Here is an 18,936-nt window from a genome sequence, read left to right as displayed (position 1 = left end):
ACAGAAATGGTATGATAACAAGCCTAAAAGGTAGGAGGCCATGTTGCTTTAACATTTCTATTATAAACCATATCAGAAGTAGGTGATATACTGACATAGATTAAGTGATAATAAAACCAAAAATCTAAAAGTAGTTGGTGGAATATTATTTCAATACTCTTCAATGTTATTTACCATATGAGTGACGTTATACCCTATACTTTAAACAAATCTGGTACTCGAAAATCTGAATTTACCTAAAAAAGTAACCTTCATTCCCAAAAGTATAACTAACTTAAAAACAAAAACTACAAAACTTCAGCTTAAAAAAAAATAAAGAACTGTGTGTATATATGCCTACAGTAGACAGAACAATGGCCCCACGAAGATGTCCACATCCTAATCCCTGAAACCCATGAACGTGTTACTTTACATAGCTTAAGGGACTTTGATATGATTAAGTTAAGGATCTTGACATGGGGAGATTTTCCTGAATTATATAGGTGGACCTAAGGTAATCACAAGGGCTCTTCTAAGGGGACAGAAGGGTCAGAGTCAGAAAAGCATATGTGACAACAGAAACAAAGGGTCAGAGTCAGAGAGAGATTTAATATGCTGCTGACAATGAAGACAGAAGAAGGGGCTACAAGCCAATAGAGGTGGCCTCTAGAAGCTAGAAAAAAAGGAAATGGATTCTCCCCTGTAGCCTCTGGAAGAAATGCAGTACTGCTGCTATTTTAATTTTGAACCAGTGAAAACCATTTTAGGCTTCTGTCCTCTAGGGCTGTAAGATAATAAATGTGTGGTCTCAAACCACCAAATTTGTGGTAATTTGTTACAACAGCAATAGGAAAAAATGCCCTATGATCCAGAGATCCCTCTCCTAGGAATAAATTCCACTGAAATTTCTCATTGGCCATGTAGTTTAAAACATATCTACAATTTCTTTGACCCTATTCCTTCAAAAGGTAGAGCTTAATTTATCTTCCCTTGTGTGAGCTAGACTTAATGACTCACTTCTAATAAAGAAAATATGGTAGCGGTGTGACTTTTGAAACTATGTCTTAGATGGCTTACTTCTTGATCTTTCTTTCTGGGATCAAGGGAAAAAGCCAGCTGCCCTGTCAAGAAGATACTCAAGCTGCTCCATGGAGAGGCCTATGGCAAAGAACTGAGGCCTCTTGCCAAAAGTCAAGAGAAACAGGCTATGTGAGATCCATCTTGGAAGTGGATTCTCCAGTTGAGTCAAACCTTCAGATGACTGTAGCCCTGGCTGACATCTTGACCGCAACTTCATGAGATTGTAAGCCAGACTACACTTTGAATTTCTGCTCCACAGAAACTCTAAAATAATAAATATTTGCTGTTTAAGCCATTAAGATTTGCAGTAACTTTTTATGCAGTATGAAAGTAACATAGTCTATAAAGAGTCATGTAGTAGGATGTACAATGTAGCAGTGTGTGTAGTAAAAAGAGATTTGGAAAAAACCTAGGACCCTCCCAGAGGACTAATGATAGATACTACATAACACTATACAGAAGAGTTAGCACAAAAAAACTACACAGACATAAAATAAGATATGTAGATCTTAAAAACAGTATTGAATTAAAAATGTTCAAAAATTATGTAAATTAAAAAACAAATTTGGGCACATACCCCAAAGGAATGAAAGCAGGGACTCAGAGATTATTTGTACACCCACCTTCCCAGCAACATTATTCACAATACCTGAAGATGGAAGAAAACCGAGTCCACCCACAGTTGAATGGATACACAAAATGTGGTATACATACAATATTATTCAGCCTTAAAAAGTTAGGGAGTTACGACACATGCTAACTATTTCACAAGAACTGATGCATGTTTAAGAACACATTTGAATGAGTGCGTAAAAAGGGAGTGGGTGTAGGGTGTGGGAGTAAAGGGGATAAGGCTTGCCCTATATGGATTGATGATGTCATGATTTGATTTACAAAAAATAATTTTTGAGAACGTATCTTTTACATAATATGTGAGAAGCCACCTATACCAAAACAAGAGCTGGTGTACCTTTCCTTCTAGAAGCTGACCCGACAGAAATCAAGAACCACAGATTATTGACTATTAGAACTAGAAGATCTAGAAATCATTTCATCCAAACTTCTCACTTTATAGTCAAGACACTTAATATTTGAAATTAATTTACTTTTCAGAATCATCTGTGATTCCAATCAGATTTTATAAAGCATGGTGTTTCAAATCACAAACTACCAATTTCTCTAAATTAGAAGATACTTTAGGTGATATAAACCCTTAAAGATCCTAGGAGTAGCCAAAGCAATCAGTCTTTAACTAGTAATGACATTTCACTTAGTTCTCTTTTTTGGAGATAAGTTTCCATGTTTTATTTGATTCTCCAGCACATTTTACAGGTCTGGCATTTTAGTAGGTACTCAAATATGTAGTAAATGTACTCCCTTGAGTACTATTCATCTTCTCTATATCAAAGTGCTCTATCTCATCTTGTGGGCTAAGTAATATTCCACTCAGATTGGAAAGAAAGAAAGAAAGAAAGAAAGAACGAAAGGGGAGCGGGAAGGGGGAAGGTCAAAATTAAGAAATTAAGGATAACATTTAATATAAAAAGACTGGTTAAATTATGTGTAATTAATGACACTAAAAAATAGAGAAAAATGATAGGACAAAAATCCACACAGCGTCAATAAATAGCTTTTGATTCAGTTCTCGGGCATATTTATGAATATTTAACTTTTCAATTCCTTAAAGTTCAATTTCAAAGACCACAAAAATCAACAGTTCAGTCTTATGTTAGGTATTTCACACCACAAGAGGAAAGAAATCAACTTTTCTTAATTTAGTTATTTAATTCCAGAAAGTACTAAAATTTAACGTTATTCTATTTAAAAGTGTGCATATGATTAATGAGATGCTCTTTAAAAAAAAAAAAAGGATGTTATGAATGTCATTATGAAAACTGCTGTCTCTCCATTTGCTTAGCTAGCAGATATTTTACAAAGCATTCTTCTATCATGGTTAGAAACTCAAAACCAAGTAAGATTTATTTTTCATTTAATGAATAATTTGTCAATGACATATTACTTTTCAAATAATTTCTATGACATACTATTCTGTTTATTATGTAGTAAGAGATATTATGAAATATTTTATAGACCTATGCCCTTTATATCCTTTTACAATACATGACCTTGGATAAAGTCACAACATAGTTAAGAATACTCTTAACACTTTAAAATAAAAATAATGCTACACCGAGGTATTTAAATAGTAAAACAAGATAATCATAAACTCCCAAAGACTATGCTAACTGAGGTTCAAAGAAATGACTGGTATTAGCTAGTAAATTTCATTTGCAACTTTAATGTGACATCTTTAATTCTAGCTGCAGTTTCCATCAGATTTAAAAGAGATCTTAAGGACTATTAACCCTGATATACAAGATCAAATAATTCTTAAAGCAGAAATAATTGTTTAAATAAAGAACAAAATTGCTTTAATTTATCAGTGAAAATTTTACATAGTCTAATTTATTCAAGTCCAATTCCTTAATATGTTGAAAAAAATTACTAAAACAAAATTACAGGTTCTCAGAAGACTTTCTACCACATAAGCACTATTTAAGAGACACTGTCCCTGATCCTCGAGGGCTTTACAAAGCCAATGCCATCCAGTTCAGGGAGTAGGGAGGTGTGGCAGGCTGGCTGTCATAATATGCATAAAGATAGGTAATTAAAATCATATTCAATCTGAAAACATGTTTTTAGCAAGAAAAAAATAAGTGCAATGAAAACACTCTGTATCAAGAGTATATCTTATGAGTGTTTACTAAACAAATAAATCTAAAAGAAAAACCTTGGTGCTTTAATTTAAAATATCTGCCTTTGGAGTTTATTCAATAATATCTAAAAGTAACCAAAAGTAATATAAAATTACTTAATACAGATCTTAAATCTTAAGCCTATGAAAAATTTATCACTAATTTTTCATAAAGTAATTCACATTAGAGTGATTTATTCTCGAACAACCTAGTTGATGGCATAAAGCTACACTAACAAAGGAAAAGAGCCACACTGCTTCATACATAATTTATTAACATTTCCTATAGGATTTACGTTAAAGGAAAGAATTTGAACATCTCTTCTATGATGTAGAATCAAGTGTCTGATACATCCCACTGCCAGAACATTCACAGCCTGGTATTTTTCCTACTTTAAAAAATTAAGTATTTTTTTTTTCTCCTATTCAGTTTACAATTATAAACTATGGCTTCTTGTAAAAGGAGTTCTACCACCAGCATTGCTGCAAGGTTTCTTATTCCTCTGCAGTTGTCTTTTCAGTCTAACAGAGGGAGAAGAGCACTGCTGCAGTCATCTACAAAATGCCACTACCATTTCGACTTGTAACTAACAAAGACACTGGGATCTTTTTGCCACCCTATTCAGAGACTACTGTTCATTTAGATGTGTTGCAAAAGCAGGCACTTTGGTGACCAAAATTTCTCCAATCAACCAAAACCATCACTCAAGCTCTGCAGTATCTGCCTCCTCCCCTTCCTCCTCTCTGAAGTAGCCCTGTCCACTAGATTCACATCAGCCATCAGCAGCAGCTTTGTATCCCCTCTCTTGGCTACCACTGCATATGTCCTTGTGGCCAGGGAGGAAAAAAAGCCTTTCAATGGGCTAGAGCTTTTGCTCCTCGCCATGAATATGTTCCATTCTTTGTTGTCCTCTACCCGTTTCCTTAGATACTGTTATTGCACTCTGTCAACAGGCATTATAAAAACAAAACCTCCTCTAGCTTCAAAAACAGCTTTCTCACCAGACTCCCCTTAAGACTCCTACCCCTCCCCCCTTCTTCCTCTTCTGTCAAAAACCCAGGATCAGAAGCACAGGAAATCCATCTCCTGTGCTGCAGTGGGGGGAAGGGGGGAGACGCCCCTGCCTCCTGGCTTGGCATGTGGCAATAGACCCTGTGCCAAGGAAAGGCCACCGGTTTCAGACAGTGCGAGGGAAAACCGCGTCCCCCTCCCTCCGCAGCAAGCAAGGCTATCGTGGCTCCAGCACTTACCCCATTTCCGAGCCCAGCAGCACCTCCATTCCGTCTCCAGTGACACCCAGGCGGGCTGCGCCAATACAGCCACATGTCGGTCACGTGAGCCCACGCCCAGCCAATCAGCAGGTCCCCGACGGGAATGAGGAGCGCCCTGGTCCGCATCCAGAGGATTACACAGCTGCTTCACGCTCGGTTTCCAGACCCGCACTCCGCACTCCGCAGTAGGGCACCAAGCCCCGCCCCACTGCCCGGCAGCCGAGCCCTAGCCCGCACCTAGTGCTGGTGGGTGCGCCCATATCGCGCCTTTACCCGGCAACCCACAGAAGCCAAGGAAGCTGACTAGCATAATAGGTTGGGGTGGGGGAGGTTCACAGGGCAGAAAGATTAGCATGAGATGCTGGAGGTAGGTGGGTGAATAATAAATTACATCTCATTTGCTAAGATTTACATTACTTGCAGCACAGAGAAAAAAAATTCTATTAAATATATTACAATGAATCACTTCACATTACAAGTCACTTGTGATTTGTTAAAAATACAGTTACTACAAAAGCTATGATGGCAGCATAGAGTGGTTGAGATCAATCATGGAGTTACAGGGTCCGGAATGAATCTGCTCCTGCCACTTACTAGATGGGTGGACTATAGTCACTTAAAGGCTTAGTGTTTCAATTTTCCCTACAAAATGGGAGAAGTATATACATGATGCAGTATTTACAGCAGTCCCTGACACAGTTAAGTGCTGTTAGCTTCTACTAACCTGAGTGGAAATTCTATATTTCATTTAGAAAAAAATTTTTTTTTTTACATTTTTATGTATTTTTGAGAGACAGAGCACAAGTGGGGGAGGGGCAGAGGGAGAATGAGACACAGAATCCAAAGCAGGCTCCAGGCTCTGAGCTGTCAGCACAGAGCCCAATGCAGGGCTGAACCCACAAACCTTGAGATCATGACCTGAGCCGAAGTCAGACGCTCAACCGACTGAGCCACCCAGGCGCCCCTTCTATATTTCATTTAAATCGAACCAAGTGAAGCTTAAATTACTTATTTTTAGAAGTTCAAAAGTTCGAAGGACAAATTCAAATTGCCAAGAATTTAAAGTAGATTTAAATTTTGGTTTAAATGGGGGGAGGAAACCAATTTCCATGATATATTTCAAAGGATATTTAACTTCAGATTTTTAAATGAAATGTTATTTACTATCATCTTTTCTTAGTTTTTCAAATCAACAGCATCAAAAGCAGCAAGCTATTAAACAGCATATTTGGAGCATTTCCATTTTATTAAAAATTGTATGAATTAGAAAAATAATAGATACAGCAAAATGCTCATAGACACACAACCACTGTTCACAGTGGTCATCCTTGGAAAGTGGGGTTATGGAGTTATTTCTTTTTCCTTTGTGCTTTTGAATATTTTTCTCTTTATCTTATAATGCCATACATGTATATACATATGTATATATACATACATATATAGCAAATATATAATATATACACACCATATCTGTATATGCCATATATAATGCCATATATATATATATATATACACATATATATATATATATATATGGCAAATAATACCCTCTAAATATTGTTGGATGAACACATGAACACTGACCACATATTACTAGTAATTACAAAATTATATATTACAAGTTTAAATATATTTAGAAATAATTTCTCTTCATATTTGAAATAAAGGAAACATGTGAATCAATTTGATTCTATCTAAAATATCCCTTTCGTCAGGATGACTTAGTTTTACAAAAGGCTTTCAATCTCTTACCGAAAGTGCATGATTCACTGAACAAGACTTAATTATTTATACAGTCATTGAGTATTTGTGACAAATCCAGAATAGATAATTCCTCATAAGGCCTAAACTTCTGGAAAGAAAAAGTACCCTTCAAAACAAAGAATACATTTTAGAAGCTTCTAAAAATAACTTCTTAGTATCTTAAGAAACAATTCTATTACTCTTGACTCAGACTATGATTCAAGCTCTTATTGAGTAAATCAGTTTGTAGCCAAAACATTTGTCTAAATTTTTACTGTTATGTATTGCAGAAGTCAGAGATTCAAATGACAAAATTCTGAAGAAAGTTCTGACCATTACATGTTCAATATTCATGATAATTTAAATCTAAAAGCAAGCCAATGTAAAAACTTCACATTTTACAATAATGTCAGTGAAACATTAATTTGTGCTACCAGTTTGCATGTATCTCAGAATACAGCTCCTGCCATCCCTATTTAAATAAAAATGTTAGCATTTACACTACATACATATGTTTGCACTAAAAATATGTTCTGATTAAAGTTAAATACTAACAACAAATTGTATGTTAAGGCTATTAACGTGTTTGTACTCACAAAACATGGTTTTCAATATCTGGTTCATTTATATCTGTTCATTTATGATCAAATTTGACTGTTTTTAGTAAATGTTAGTAAGTAAATACTATAAATATGAACACATATTTCAAATTTTTTTTTCAACGTTTATTTTATTTTTGGGACAGAGAGAGACAGAGCATGAACAGGGGAGGGGCAGAGAGAGAGGGAGACACAGAATCGGAAACAGGCTCCAGGCTCTGAGCCATCAGCCCAGAGCCCGACGCGGGGCTCGAACTCACGGACCACGAGATTGTGACCTGGCTGAAGTCGGACGCCCAACCGACTGCGCCACCCAGGCGCCCCTGAACACATATTTCAGAAAACCTTCTGAACCTTCTGCAGCTTAAAAAAACTAATGACTAAATACAATGAATAGGATTAAAAAAAAATTTTTTTTAATGTTTTTATTTATTTTTGAGACAGAGAGAGACAGAGCATGAGCAGGGGAGGGGCAGAGAGAGAGAGGGAGACACAGAATCTGAAGCAGGTTCCAGGCTCTGAGCTGTCAGCACAGAGCCTGACGCAGGGCTCGAACTCATGGACTGTGCAATCATGACCTGAGCTGAAGTTGGACACTTAACCGACTAAGCCACCCAGGAGCCCCACGAATAGGATTTTTAATGTCTTAAATATTGCATTCCATTTTAACATAGACATGTTTGGGCTAATTTTAAGACTTGTGACTTCAAAAACTGATAAGAATATGGGCAACATTATTAACTAGTATAGAAGGAGTTAAAATTCGAGCTCCTTTCAGTTATCTTAATGGACTCTTATGCTTTGTTAATATTTAACTTTCTTTTTACTGGGAGACTTCTATACTTTATAGTGAAATAGATTTATGCCTATGAAGATACCAAGTTTCTTTAAAAATAATAATTATGTATTGAAAAAGCACATGCTAGTGTAAATCTAAGTTCTCCAGATGATAAGCCATCAAATAAAGCTGATATTCATTTAGAAACCTCTGGTCTTTAGATTTATATTGGGTTATAGCAAGACAAAGTGAAAGAGAATAAAATGAGACCAATCTCATAGGCCATATTGGCTATGAAGATCACTTCTCCCATATTTTCTATATTTTTCACAGAATCTGGGAAGGAGCTGAACTGCTGCAATGGCAATGGGATTTTTAGTGATGTACAAACTAAATGGAAGATATAATCATAGTCTTCTACAAGCCAGACTTAATCTGCCTCAAGAGGCAAAAGTTTCCAAAAGAAACTGCCTAGCACCAACATTACAAGCTTAAGTAGTTTTTCTACCTCCAGTCTTTCTTCTCTTTAACTGGCAAACACCAAAACAGTTTTTTATACCCCTGCTCAAAGAATATTTCATGGCTTTCTACCATGACAGTTTCTACTGACAGTGGAACTGAGTCAGTTTGGAGTTTAATCATGGAGTGCCCTGAATGGCATATCAATTCATTAGTTTTCCTACACTGATAGTCTTCTACTTGTATTAAATTTCCTATGCCTGCCATAACAAATTACCACAAAGGCCATGGCTTAAAACAACAAAATTTATTATCTCACAGTTTTGCTGTTCAGAAGTCCGAAATGGGTCTCATTCTAAGCTAAAATCAAGGTATCTACAGGGCTGCATTCCTTTCTGGAGGCCCTAAGGGAGAATTTGTTTTCTTGTCCTTTCCAGCATCTAGAGACCAAATTCCTTGGTTCAAGGCCTCCTTCCTTCATCTTCAAAGCTAGCAACAGTGGAGTCTTCAATTTGCAGCACTCTGATCTTGCTTCTGTTGTCATCATCTCTTTCTTTGGCTCTTGTTCTACTTCCCTCTTACACTTTTATTATAATTTAAAAAAAAATTTTTTTAAATCTTTATTTTTGAGAGAGAAAGAGAGAGGGAGAGGGAGAGAGAGGGAGAGGGAGAGAGGGAGAGGAAGAGAGAGAGAGAGAATGAACAAGCCGGGGATGAACAGAGAGAGAGGGAGACACAGAATCTGAAGCAGGCTCCAGGCTCTGAGTGGTCAGCACAGAGCCCAAAGGGGGGCTCAAACTCATGAACTGCGATACCATGACCTCAGCCAAAGATGGATGCTTCATTGACTGAGCCACCCAGGGGCCCATTCCCTCTTACACTTTTAAAGATTCATCTCAAGGACCCTTAAATAGGTCCACCTCAGCAATCCAGGATAATCTCCCTATTTTCAGGTTACCTCATTATCAACTATTCCATCTGCAACCTTAATTCCCCTTTGTCACATCATTATTCTGCCTATCACACTACAGCTTAACTTTATTTCAGAACCTGCATCCTAATAATAGTCCAATTAAACTATTTTATAGAACCATTTAAGGATTAAATGGGTAATTTTGGACAGATTTTATAAACTACAAAATCCTTTTTTTTATTTTTATTTTTTCAACGTTTATTTATTTTTGGGACAGAGAGAGACAGAGCATGAACGGGGGAGGGGCAGAGAGAGAGGGAGACACAGAATCGGAAACAGGCTCCAGGCTCTGAGCCATCAGCCCAGAACCTGACGCGGGGCTCGAACTCACGGACCGCGAGATCGTGACCTGGCTGAAGTCGGATGCTTAACCGACTGCGCCACCCAGGCGCCCCCAAAATACTTTTTTAAAGTAAAGGATTACTAATTGCTCTATTGGTCCAAATCAAAGTTCATCTTCAACATACGTTTCCATGAAGTAATCTACCATCCCATCTTGAATCAATTCACCCTCCTCTTCTCTCCATTGTTACTACCTCTTTTATGGCACAAACGCATTTTGTACCTTTGTGTGCACATTTCCTTTCCTATTCCTGACTATAATAATCTTAAAAAATTTTGTTTAGTGTTTGTTTATTTTTGAGAGAGAATGCAAGCAGGGGAGGGGCAGAGAAAGAGGGAGACACAAAATCTGAAGCAGGCTCCAGTCTCTGAACTGTCAGCACAGAGCCCGACATGAGGCCTGAACCCACGAGATGTGAGATCATGACCTGAGCCAAAGTCGGCCGCTTAACTGATTGAGCCACCCAGGCGCTCCATGACTATAATAATCTTGAGGGAAGAGCCATACTTGATTTTATCTAGCATGTTTCATGGTGTGTAGCACAATATTTTGTGCATTATAGGTACTTATTAAATATTAGTGTAAGGAATGATTCAAAATTAATCTCCAGGGGTGCCTGGGTGGCTCAGTTGGTTAAGCGTCTGACTCTTGATGTTGACTCAGGTCATGATCTCATGGTTTCGTGAGTTCAAGTCCCACATCAGGGTCTATGCTGACAGAGTGAAGCCTGCCTGGGATTCTCTCTCTCCTCTCTCCCTCTGCCCCTCCCCTACTGGTGCTGTCTCTCTCTCTCTCTCTCTCTCAAAATAAATAAACATTTAAAAATAAATAAATAAGATTGATCTCCAAAGGTATCCAATGCAGATGCTCTCATGGAATAAAAGTAGAACAAATACTGAATAATGAATATTATTGCAAAATAACTTTCTAAGAGGAAACAGAATGCTTTAAATAAAAACCCTGGGCCCTGTAGATGGGAAAAATGCGATGCAGCCTTGGGACCAAATTTTTAAGGTTGGGTGGCTGCACACTAAGAATCACTTTAGGAGCTTCAAGAAGTTTTCAAACACCATTAAATCAGAATCTCTAAGAATGAAGCCCAGGCATTAGTATGTGCTGCCAGGATTAAGTACGAAGCAGTTTCCTAGCTTCAGCTGCCAAAGTTCCCACTGCACTATGGGAGGGAGGCCATTTTGAAATGCCTTTTCATTTAGAGTGCTATACAGCTTGAGGCATCTGCTTAGAGAAGAAAAAACTTCTTCCTGTCAAAAAGCTCTCTAGGCCTATATTAGCAGTTAAGATGAGAAAAAATATGTAGAACCAATAAATATACAGAAAATGTTCTACTACATTAAGGAAGCAAAGAAATAAAAGCAAGAATATCATTTTCACCTATCTTATTCAATAGGTGAAACTTAAAATAATATTGTGGGTCAGTAAGGATACATGAAAATAAGCAACATTTTCAAAAGTCCTTAAATACTGTTTAAAATGCTCATACTGAAGTAAGCCCAGTTAAAAGAAATTATCCTACATACAGATACATGCACAAAGAATTATATTCAAAGACACTCAGTATTGTTCACACTAGGGAAATGTTAACAAACAGCCTCAATGATTGAAACAAATGTTTGGTTCATTATACTTATGTTACAGTTAAAGAGAATTAAAATTATGTCGGATATACAAGTGCATAAAAAGGGATAAAATACTTAGGAATAAATTTAACCAAACAGATGAAAGATCTGTACACTGAAAACAATAAGATACTGATGAAAGATATTAAAGACACAAGCAAATGCAGACACTCCATGTTTATAGAATGGAAGAATTAATATTGTTAAAATGTCCACACTACCCAAGCAATCTACAGATTTAACACAATCCCCATCAAAATTCCAGTGGCATTTTTCAAACAAACAGAATAATCCTAATATTTGAGTAAAACCACAAAAGACCCTGAGTAGTCAAAGCAATCCTGAGACAGAACAAAGCTGGAGGCACCACACTTCCTGATTTCAAACTATGTTGCAAAGCTATAATAATGACAACAGTTTGCTTTTGGCATAAAAAAAGACACAGGGATGCCTGGCTGGCTCAGTCAGTAGAGCATACAACTCTTGATCTCAGGGTTGTGAGTTCTAGCCCCATGTTGGATATAGAGATTACCTTAAAAAAACAAAAAACAAAACAAAACAAAGACAAAGAAAAGACACATAGATCAATGGAACAGAATAGGAAAAAATGTGTATATGGTCAGTTGATTTATAACAAAGGAGCCAAGAATATAAAATGGGAAAAGGACAGTACCTTTAACAAATGGTGCTGGCAAAACTGGACAGCCACATGCCAAAGAATGCCCTATTTTGCACCACACACAAAAATCAACTCAAAATGGATTAAAGACTTAAATTAAGACCTGAAAGCATAAAACTCCTAGAAGGAAACATATAGGAGGTAGGTTCCCTGACACCGGTCTTAGCAATGACTTTTAGAATTTGAAACCAAAAGCAAAAAGAAACAACTGGGACTACATCACACTAACAAGCTTCTGCACAGCAAAAGCAACTATCAACAAAATGAGGGGTGTCTGCGTGGCTTAGTCAGTTAAGTGTCTGACTCCGGTTCTGGTCATGATCTCACAGTTCATGAGTTTGATTCCCGCGTTGGGCTCTGTGCTGACAGTTCAGAGCCTGAAGCCTGCTTCGAATTCTGTGTCTCCCTTTCTCTGCCCCTCCCAGACTCGTGCTCTGTCTCTGTCTCTCTCAAAAATAAACATTAAGGGGCGCCTGGGTGGCTCAGTCGGTTAAGCATCCAACTTCGGCTCAGGTCATAATCTCGCGGTCCTTGAGTTCGAGCCCCGCGTTGGGCTCTGTGCTGTCAGCCTGGAGCCTGTTTCAGATTCTGTGTCTCCCTCTCTCTCTGACCCTCCCCCGTCATGCTGTCTCTCCCTGTCTCAAAAATAAACATTAAAAAAAAATTTTTTTTAATAAAAAAATAAAAATAAACATTAAAAAATTAAAAAATATATATTATTCAACCACGAGAAAGAAGGAAATTTTGCCATTTGCAACAATATGGATGGACCTTGAGGGCATTATGCTAAGTGAAATAATCCAGACAGAGAAAGACAATTACTGCTTGGTATCACTTATAGGTAGAGTCTAAACAAAAAGCCAAACTCATAGAAAATAAAAAATAAAATGTCACAGAAGATAATTATGTAATATATAAACACATAATTTATACAATATTAGTGAAAGTGTAGAGTACTGTATGTTTAAGATGATACCAACTAGCTTTTTTTTTTTTTTTTTTTAAAGAAGAATGATATATGTGCACAGATAAACCAAAATATGTCTCCTCCCTGGGTATAGGATTTTAGAAATTCTAATTTTTCTGAATTTTGTAAAATTTCCATCATGTAACACACATTTCAATATATATTATCTGTAATTTCTTTTTAAAGTTAAATACTTCTAAGTTGAACACAATTTGAAATCACATTTGAAGGAGAAAGAAATTAAATTAACATTTATTACTCATCTAACCTGTGTCCAGAAGCAGATTCAGATTGGGGACCAGAAGCAAATATAAATTGTGGGGGAACCCTCCTTAAGTACAAATTAATTCAAAATTGCTAGGGCTACAGCAAAAGGGCTTAGGAAGGGCCCATGCAATTAGGGCATTAACCTTCATTAGTTTCATGATAAATTTGCTTCCAAATCAATAGCAGACATTACATTAGGCAAATACATATAATGTCATCTAATCCTAATAAAACCTCTGAAGAAATTTTTTTTTAAATCACTATTCACAAACACACAGAATTGAGGCTTAAAGCAATTTAAAGATTCATCCAAGTACACACAACACTGAAGTGGCAGTCTGACTCCTAAGCCAATGTTGATCACACTGCTCACCTTTCAGGTCTCATGAACACTTCCCTACACTAAATTATATCTAAGTATGTTATCTCCCAGAGCAGCTTGTGCTTCTCGTTTAGAACCTCATGTCTCATAAAACGTTACTTGTTCAATTATAATCCTGATGATTATTGCAGCACCTGGCTGTGCAGAAGGTGCTCAATAAATATTTATTATATGAATACATTTTTAATAATAATAATAAGTGAAAATGAGAAGACTCAAAATAGTTTTGAAAATGTCTATTTGGAATCTACAATAAATCCCCTTTGCCCATATCAGTGAGTAACCACAGATTTCTCTATTAGATACCTAGGACAAAATTTCTTTAAATGCAGAAGACATTTCTGTGTTAATTTCATTAAATAAAGAGAAACATAGTTTGGAGTTGTTTTTTGGGGGTATGGCAAATACAAGCAGTGCGTGGTAGTAGGCACATCACTAAAGGCAAACAAACAAACAAACAAACCAAGAAAGAAAAACTATGAAGAACTTAATCATGGTTACTCTGAGTTAATTCTGCTTCACTGTCCTTGTACCATTTAAAATATGCTAACTATGTATTAGGTTAAACATGCCCTGTTGTTACTCTAGTGAGTATGCTACATTACATGGTAAAAAGGACTTCACAGATATAACTGAGGTTATTAATTGGCTGATTTTAAAATTGGGAGATGTAACTGGAATTAAAATAAAAACTGAAAAAAAATAGGGAGATTATCCTGGGTGGGTGCAACATAAACAAATGATCCCTCAAAAGCTTCAGCGTGGTTAATGACTTCCCAAAGAAGTTAGAATAGAATTTCAAATTCCTCACCTTGGTTTATAAAACTGCATAATCTAGCTTTTGTCCTCATTCCCACTCTCCTCTTCTGCTTTGCCCTTTCGTTACTCTTTCTTATGTTTTTGTACTGCCTTTCCTTTAGCCTCAAGAACTCTGCTTCCAAATCTTCAAATGACTGCTCCATCGTTATCATTCAGATCTTGGCATAAATGTCACATCTTCAAAGAGACCTTCCATGGTTACCTTATCAACATTGGTACTGTCCTTAAACTTTCTACCACATAATCCTGTTTTGTCCTCCAATCATTTTAAGATCTGAAAGGCTCTATCTATGTACCTATTTATCTATTTATTTTTGTCTCCCACATTGTTTACCAAAGTAGAATATAAATTCCATGAGGACAGGAACCTAGATTCTTGTGCACTGCTGTTTCCTTCACACCTGGAACAGTGCTTCGTGCACAGTATGCATCAATACATACTCCTGAAAGTATGAGTGTAGATGATATAAAGATGAATTAGGCATTAATTCAGAATCAAGTAGGGGATCTAAAACATTTACAACAAAAGTTTTAATACAAGGCAACATCTGTATCAAAGGATGAGAGATTAGATGATTTCTGGCTAGATGATCAAGAAAAATTTCAGACAGAAAATAGCAACAGAACTAGCCTTGAAAGGTATTTAGGAATTTTTCAAGACAAAGATTTTGATTTTGTCTGTTAGGTTAAAGAATTTAGACTTCATCTTATAGGTAAATGAAAATAAAGATGTTTCAAATAAGTTAGGATACACAATTAGAGACAAGATTCACAGAAGTTAATAGGACTAGCTTCTAGTTCCTACTCAAGAGGGGAGATAATCAGAAATTATATGCATGTTACTATTAGTTTATAGTTAAATGTAATGACCAAAGAAAGACTTTTTCAATTGGAAAATATAATGGCAGGGAAAAATATTAAATTTTATATTCTGCAAGAAACCTAACTTTGCTTTATTTGGTGTTATTTTAGCAATTTTGACAACACAGTTATTTATTAATTTTATGTTGTTAATAAAACAACAACAAAAAAACCCACAAGGTCACCTTTGGCAACCATTTTATCCAACTAACAAAATATTCAAATATTTGCGTGTAAGTAGGGGATATTTTGTTTTCTAAATTCTTAACATGTCCTAATCTGGTAAAGTGTCAGAATCAGGACATCCAATGTTTTTTTTTTTTTTTTTTTTTTTTTTTTTTTTAATTTTTTTTTAAATTTTTTTTTTTTTTCAACGTTTATTTATTTTTGGGACAGAGAGAGACAGAGCATGAATGGGGGAGGGGCAGAGAGAGAGAGAGGGAGACACAGAATCGGAAACAGGCTCCAGGCTCCGAGCCATCAGCCCAGAGCCCGACGCGGGGCTCGAACTCACGGACCGCGAGATCGTGACCTGGCTGAAGTCGGACGCTTAACCGACTGCGCCACCCAGGCGCCCCAGGACATCCAATGTTTTAAACTATCCCCTTGGGGGAAAAAAATCCTGATCAATTTTTTAAAATGAAATGTTTAAAACAAGACTTTATGCTTGCCTTTTTTTAAAAAAAAAAATTATCTTGCTTAATGTTAACTTTGCTCTTCACTGAAAACCAGAAATAGCTATAAGATTACTCCCTAAAATACAATTTACAATACAAACTTATAAACCCTATTCATTTTAACACTAACAGCTCAGGGACTTAAGTCACCAAAACAGTACCAAGTGTTTATGGTATCACTGTGAACACAAGAAAAAGAAGCATGCAGAGTGAGTTTTTGAAAATAGTCTTTCTCTAAGAAAAACATAATTAAAAATTAAAATCACATTAACATTTAAATTATCATAGGGGTGCCTGGGTGGCTCAGTGGGTTAAACATCCGACTTTGGCTCAGGTCATGATCTCGTGGTTCATGAGTTCGAGCCCCATACTGGGCTCTGTGCTGACAGGTCATAGCCTGGGCCTGCTTTGGATTCTGTGTCTCCTTCTCTTTCTGTCCCTCCCCCACTCGCATTCGCTCTCTCTCTCTCTCAAAAAGAAACATTAAAAAAAATTTTTTTAATTAGCATAAACTACCTAGATTACCTGAGGAATCCTTTATCAACTTGTATACATCGGCCTTTGAAATACATAAGGATCAATAAGGAAAAACCCAATTTTAATTGAGGTTAAAAACAAAATTTGGTGTACATAAGAAAATAAATTATAGCCTAATAATGGCACTTACTTTATTTATTAGAACCTTAAACCAAATCTTTGAGTCAAGACTTTTATTCTCATTCCAATATCCCCAAATCCTTTACCTTAGATGAGGAAATAATCACTTTTTCAACACCCTATATACCAATTGCATTTGATATTGCCTAATGCTGTACCATTTGCTTCCTTTTTGAAAGTGTTCCCTTCTTCTTGCTTTATGCTAAATTTTAAACATAGAAGGCAAAGTATAAACTAAAATTATTTCACTTCTAGGTACTTAAGGATAAATGTTTGCTAAATAATCTGAACTTATTATTAAGTAAAATGAAAAAAGAAAATCTACCTAGCATTACTGGACTGTGTCAATCAAATCAGAAACCTCTGGTCACTTGGACTATCTCCAGTAGTACCATATAGAGTCATTTTAAGATTTAGGATAATGAGTCACCTAATAAAAGAATTCAAAATGAATACTTAATATTATGCTCTAAGAGGAAGAGGGAAATGAAAATGAAGGCAAATGAATAAATGTAATTCCCTCCTTCAATATAGAGTAATGTTTTTAAAACTGAACTTCACATTTACTTTGTAATGTCTTTTTAAACTTTCTTTAAAAAAAATTTTTTTTGACAATTATTCATTTTTGAGAGACAGAGAGAAACAGAGCGTGAGTGGGGGAGAGGCAGAGAGAGGGAGACACAGAATCCAAAACAGGTTCCAGGCTCTGAGCTATCAGCACAGAGCCCAAGGCAGGGCTCGAACTCACAAACTGTGAAATCAAGACCTGAGCCGAAGTTGGACACTTAACCGAATGAGCCACTCAGGCACTCCTTTTTAAACTTTGATTGTCAAGTCCTCCAAGAATGAGTAGAATTACTTGAAGTGTCACATTGCTTTTATAGAAGCACAAAGTAAGATTTCTTAAGAATTGGACAAAAATTCATTTCACATTCTAATACCTTTCTCAGTAGACACCAACAATTAATCAATAAGCATCATGGTCCCAAAGCAGTCTATACCTAATACAATATGGAAAAGGCATTTTCTTAATCTTTTCACAAAGAAGGTCCAAAATTTAATTCAAACAAATAGTTATATCTGCTCAATAAAACACTTGAGACTTTCACAGAGAAGAGATCTTTGTGATATTTATTGTTTTACAAAAGAAAACACAAAGTTCTTTACAAAAAAAAAAAGTCTCCAATGAAGTGATAAGACAACTTGACTGGATTTATCAACCATTTATTTTACACAAAAAGTCTATATAACATATTATCTGTCGAGAAGCTTGGAGGGTTGATTCCCACCCTCTTCCCATGGTCCCTGACCACTTGCTTTGAAATAGTTTGTCTAACACTCCTATAATATTAAGAACGCTATGCTGCTTGAAAGGTTTAAAAAATAAAACAAAGTTAACAGTGGTTTCCTCTGGAGAGTAGAATTGAGTGGTGCTTTAATTTTTACTGCTTAAAAAAATTTTTTTTTTAAAGTAAGCTCTACACTCAATGTGGAGCTTGAACTCACAATCCTAAAATCAAGAGTTGTATGTTCTATCAACTGAGCCATCCTGACACCACCTTTACTTCTTAAATTTTTAACAGTGACCTGTATTACTTTTATATTAACAACAACAAAAATAGCACTAAGCTATACTTAACAAAAAAAATAATCCTTAATTGCTGGCTTCTACAAACACCCTTCAAGATCAGTATTTTTTACCTTTCATAGAGTTCAATTGGTGACAAAATAAAAGTTCAAGCTCATTAGCAATACATGTAAGGTCCTTTATGATCTGAGCCCTTCATACCTCTAGGCTATGCAACTACTCCAGCTACATTCCAACCGTGATTCCTGTGCACTTAACCACCAAGTCATACTATTTTGTCTCCTGGAAAGTTCTCACCCCCTACTTTTTCACCTACCTAATGCTGACCCATTTTTAGGACTCAGTTTAGATGGCATCTCCCAAAAGCCTTCTCTAACTTCTCTCGCCAGAGTCAGATCCCCTCTCCCTCAGTATGCTTCCC

The 18,936-nt window shown here is 36.3% G+C and overlaps 1 protein-coding gene across 8 annotated transcripts in view; it reads right to left on the bottom strand.

Annotated features, from left to right (window-relative positions):
• Window positions 1-18,936, bottom strand: part of APC (APC regulator of WNT signaling pathway) — a 147,510-nt gene that overhangs the window by 87,406 nt on the left and 41,168 nt on the right. The window contains exon 1 of one of the 8 annotated variants that reach the window (XM_045500823.1): window positions 5,066-5,261. The exons of 6 other annotated variants lie outside the window; for them this stretch is intronic. In XM_045500823.1, the coding sequence (XP_045356779.1) occupies window positions 5,066-5,212 (147 nt within the window). In that variant the 5' untranslated portion in view covers window positions 5,213-5,261. Of the gene's footprint in view, window positions 1-5,065; window positions 5,262-18,936 lie in introns of those variants that run through there. One more of the 8 variants, XM_045500843.1, reaches the window with a different exon arrangement.

Source organism: Leopardus geoffroyi, chromosome A1 (genome assembly GCF_018350155.1).
Source record: "Leopardus geoffroyi isolate Oge1 chromosome A1, O.geoffroyi_Oge1_pat1.0, whole genome shotgun sequence".
Taxonomy (NCBI): Eukaryota; Metazoa; Chordata; class Mammalia; order Carnivora; family Felidae; genus Leopardus; species Leopardus geoffroyi.
The sequence above is the reverse complement of the archived record's forward strand: the minus strand, read 5'-3'. Positions and strand labels throughout refer to the sequence as shown.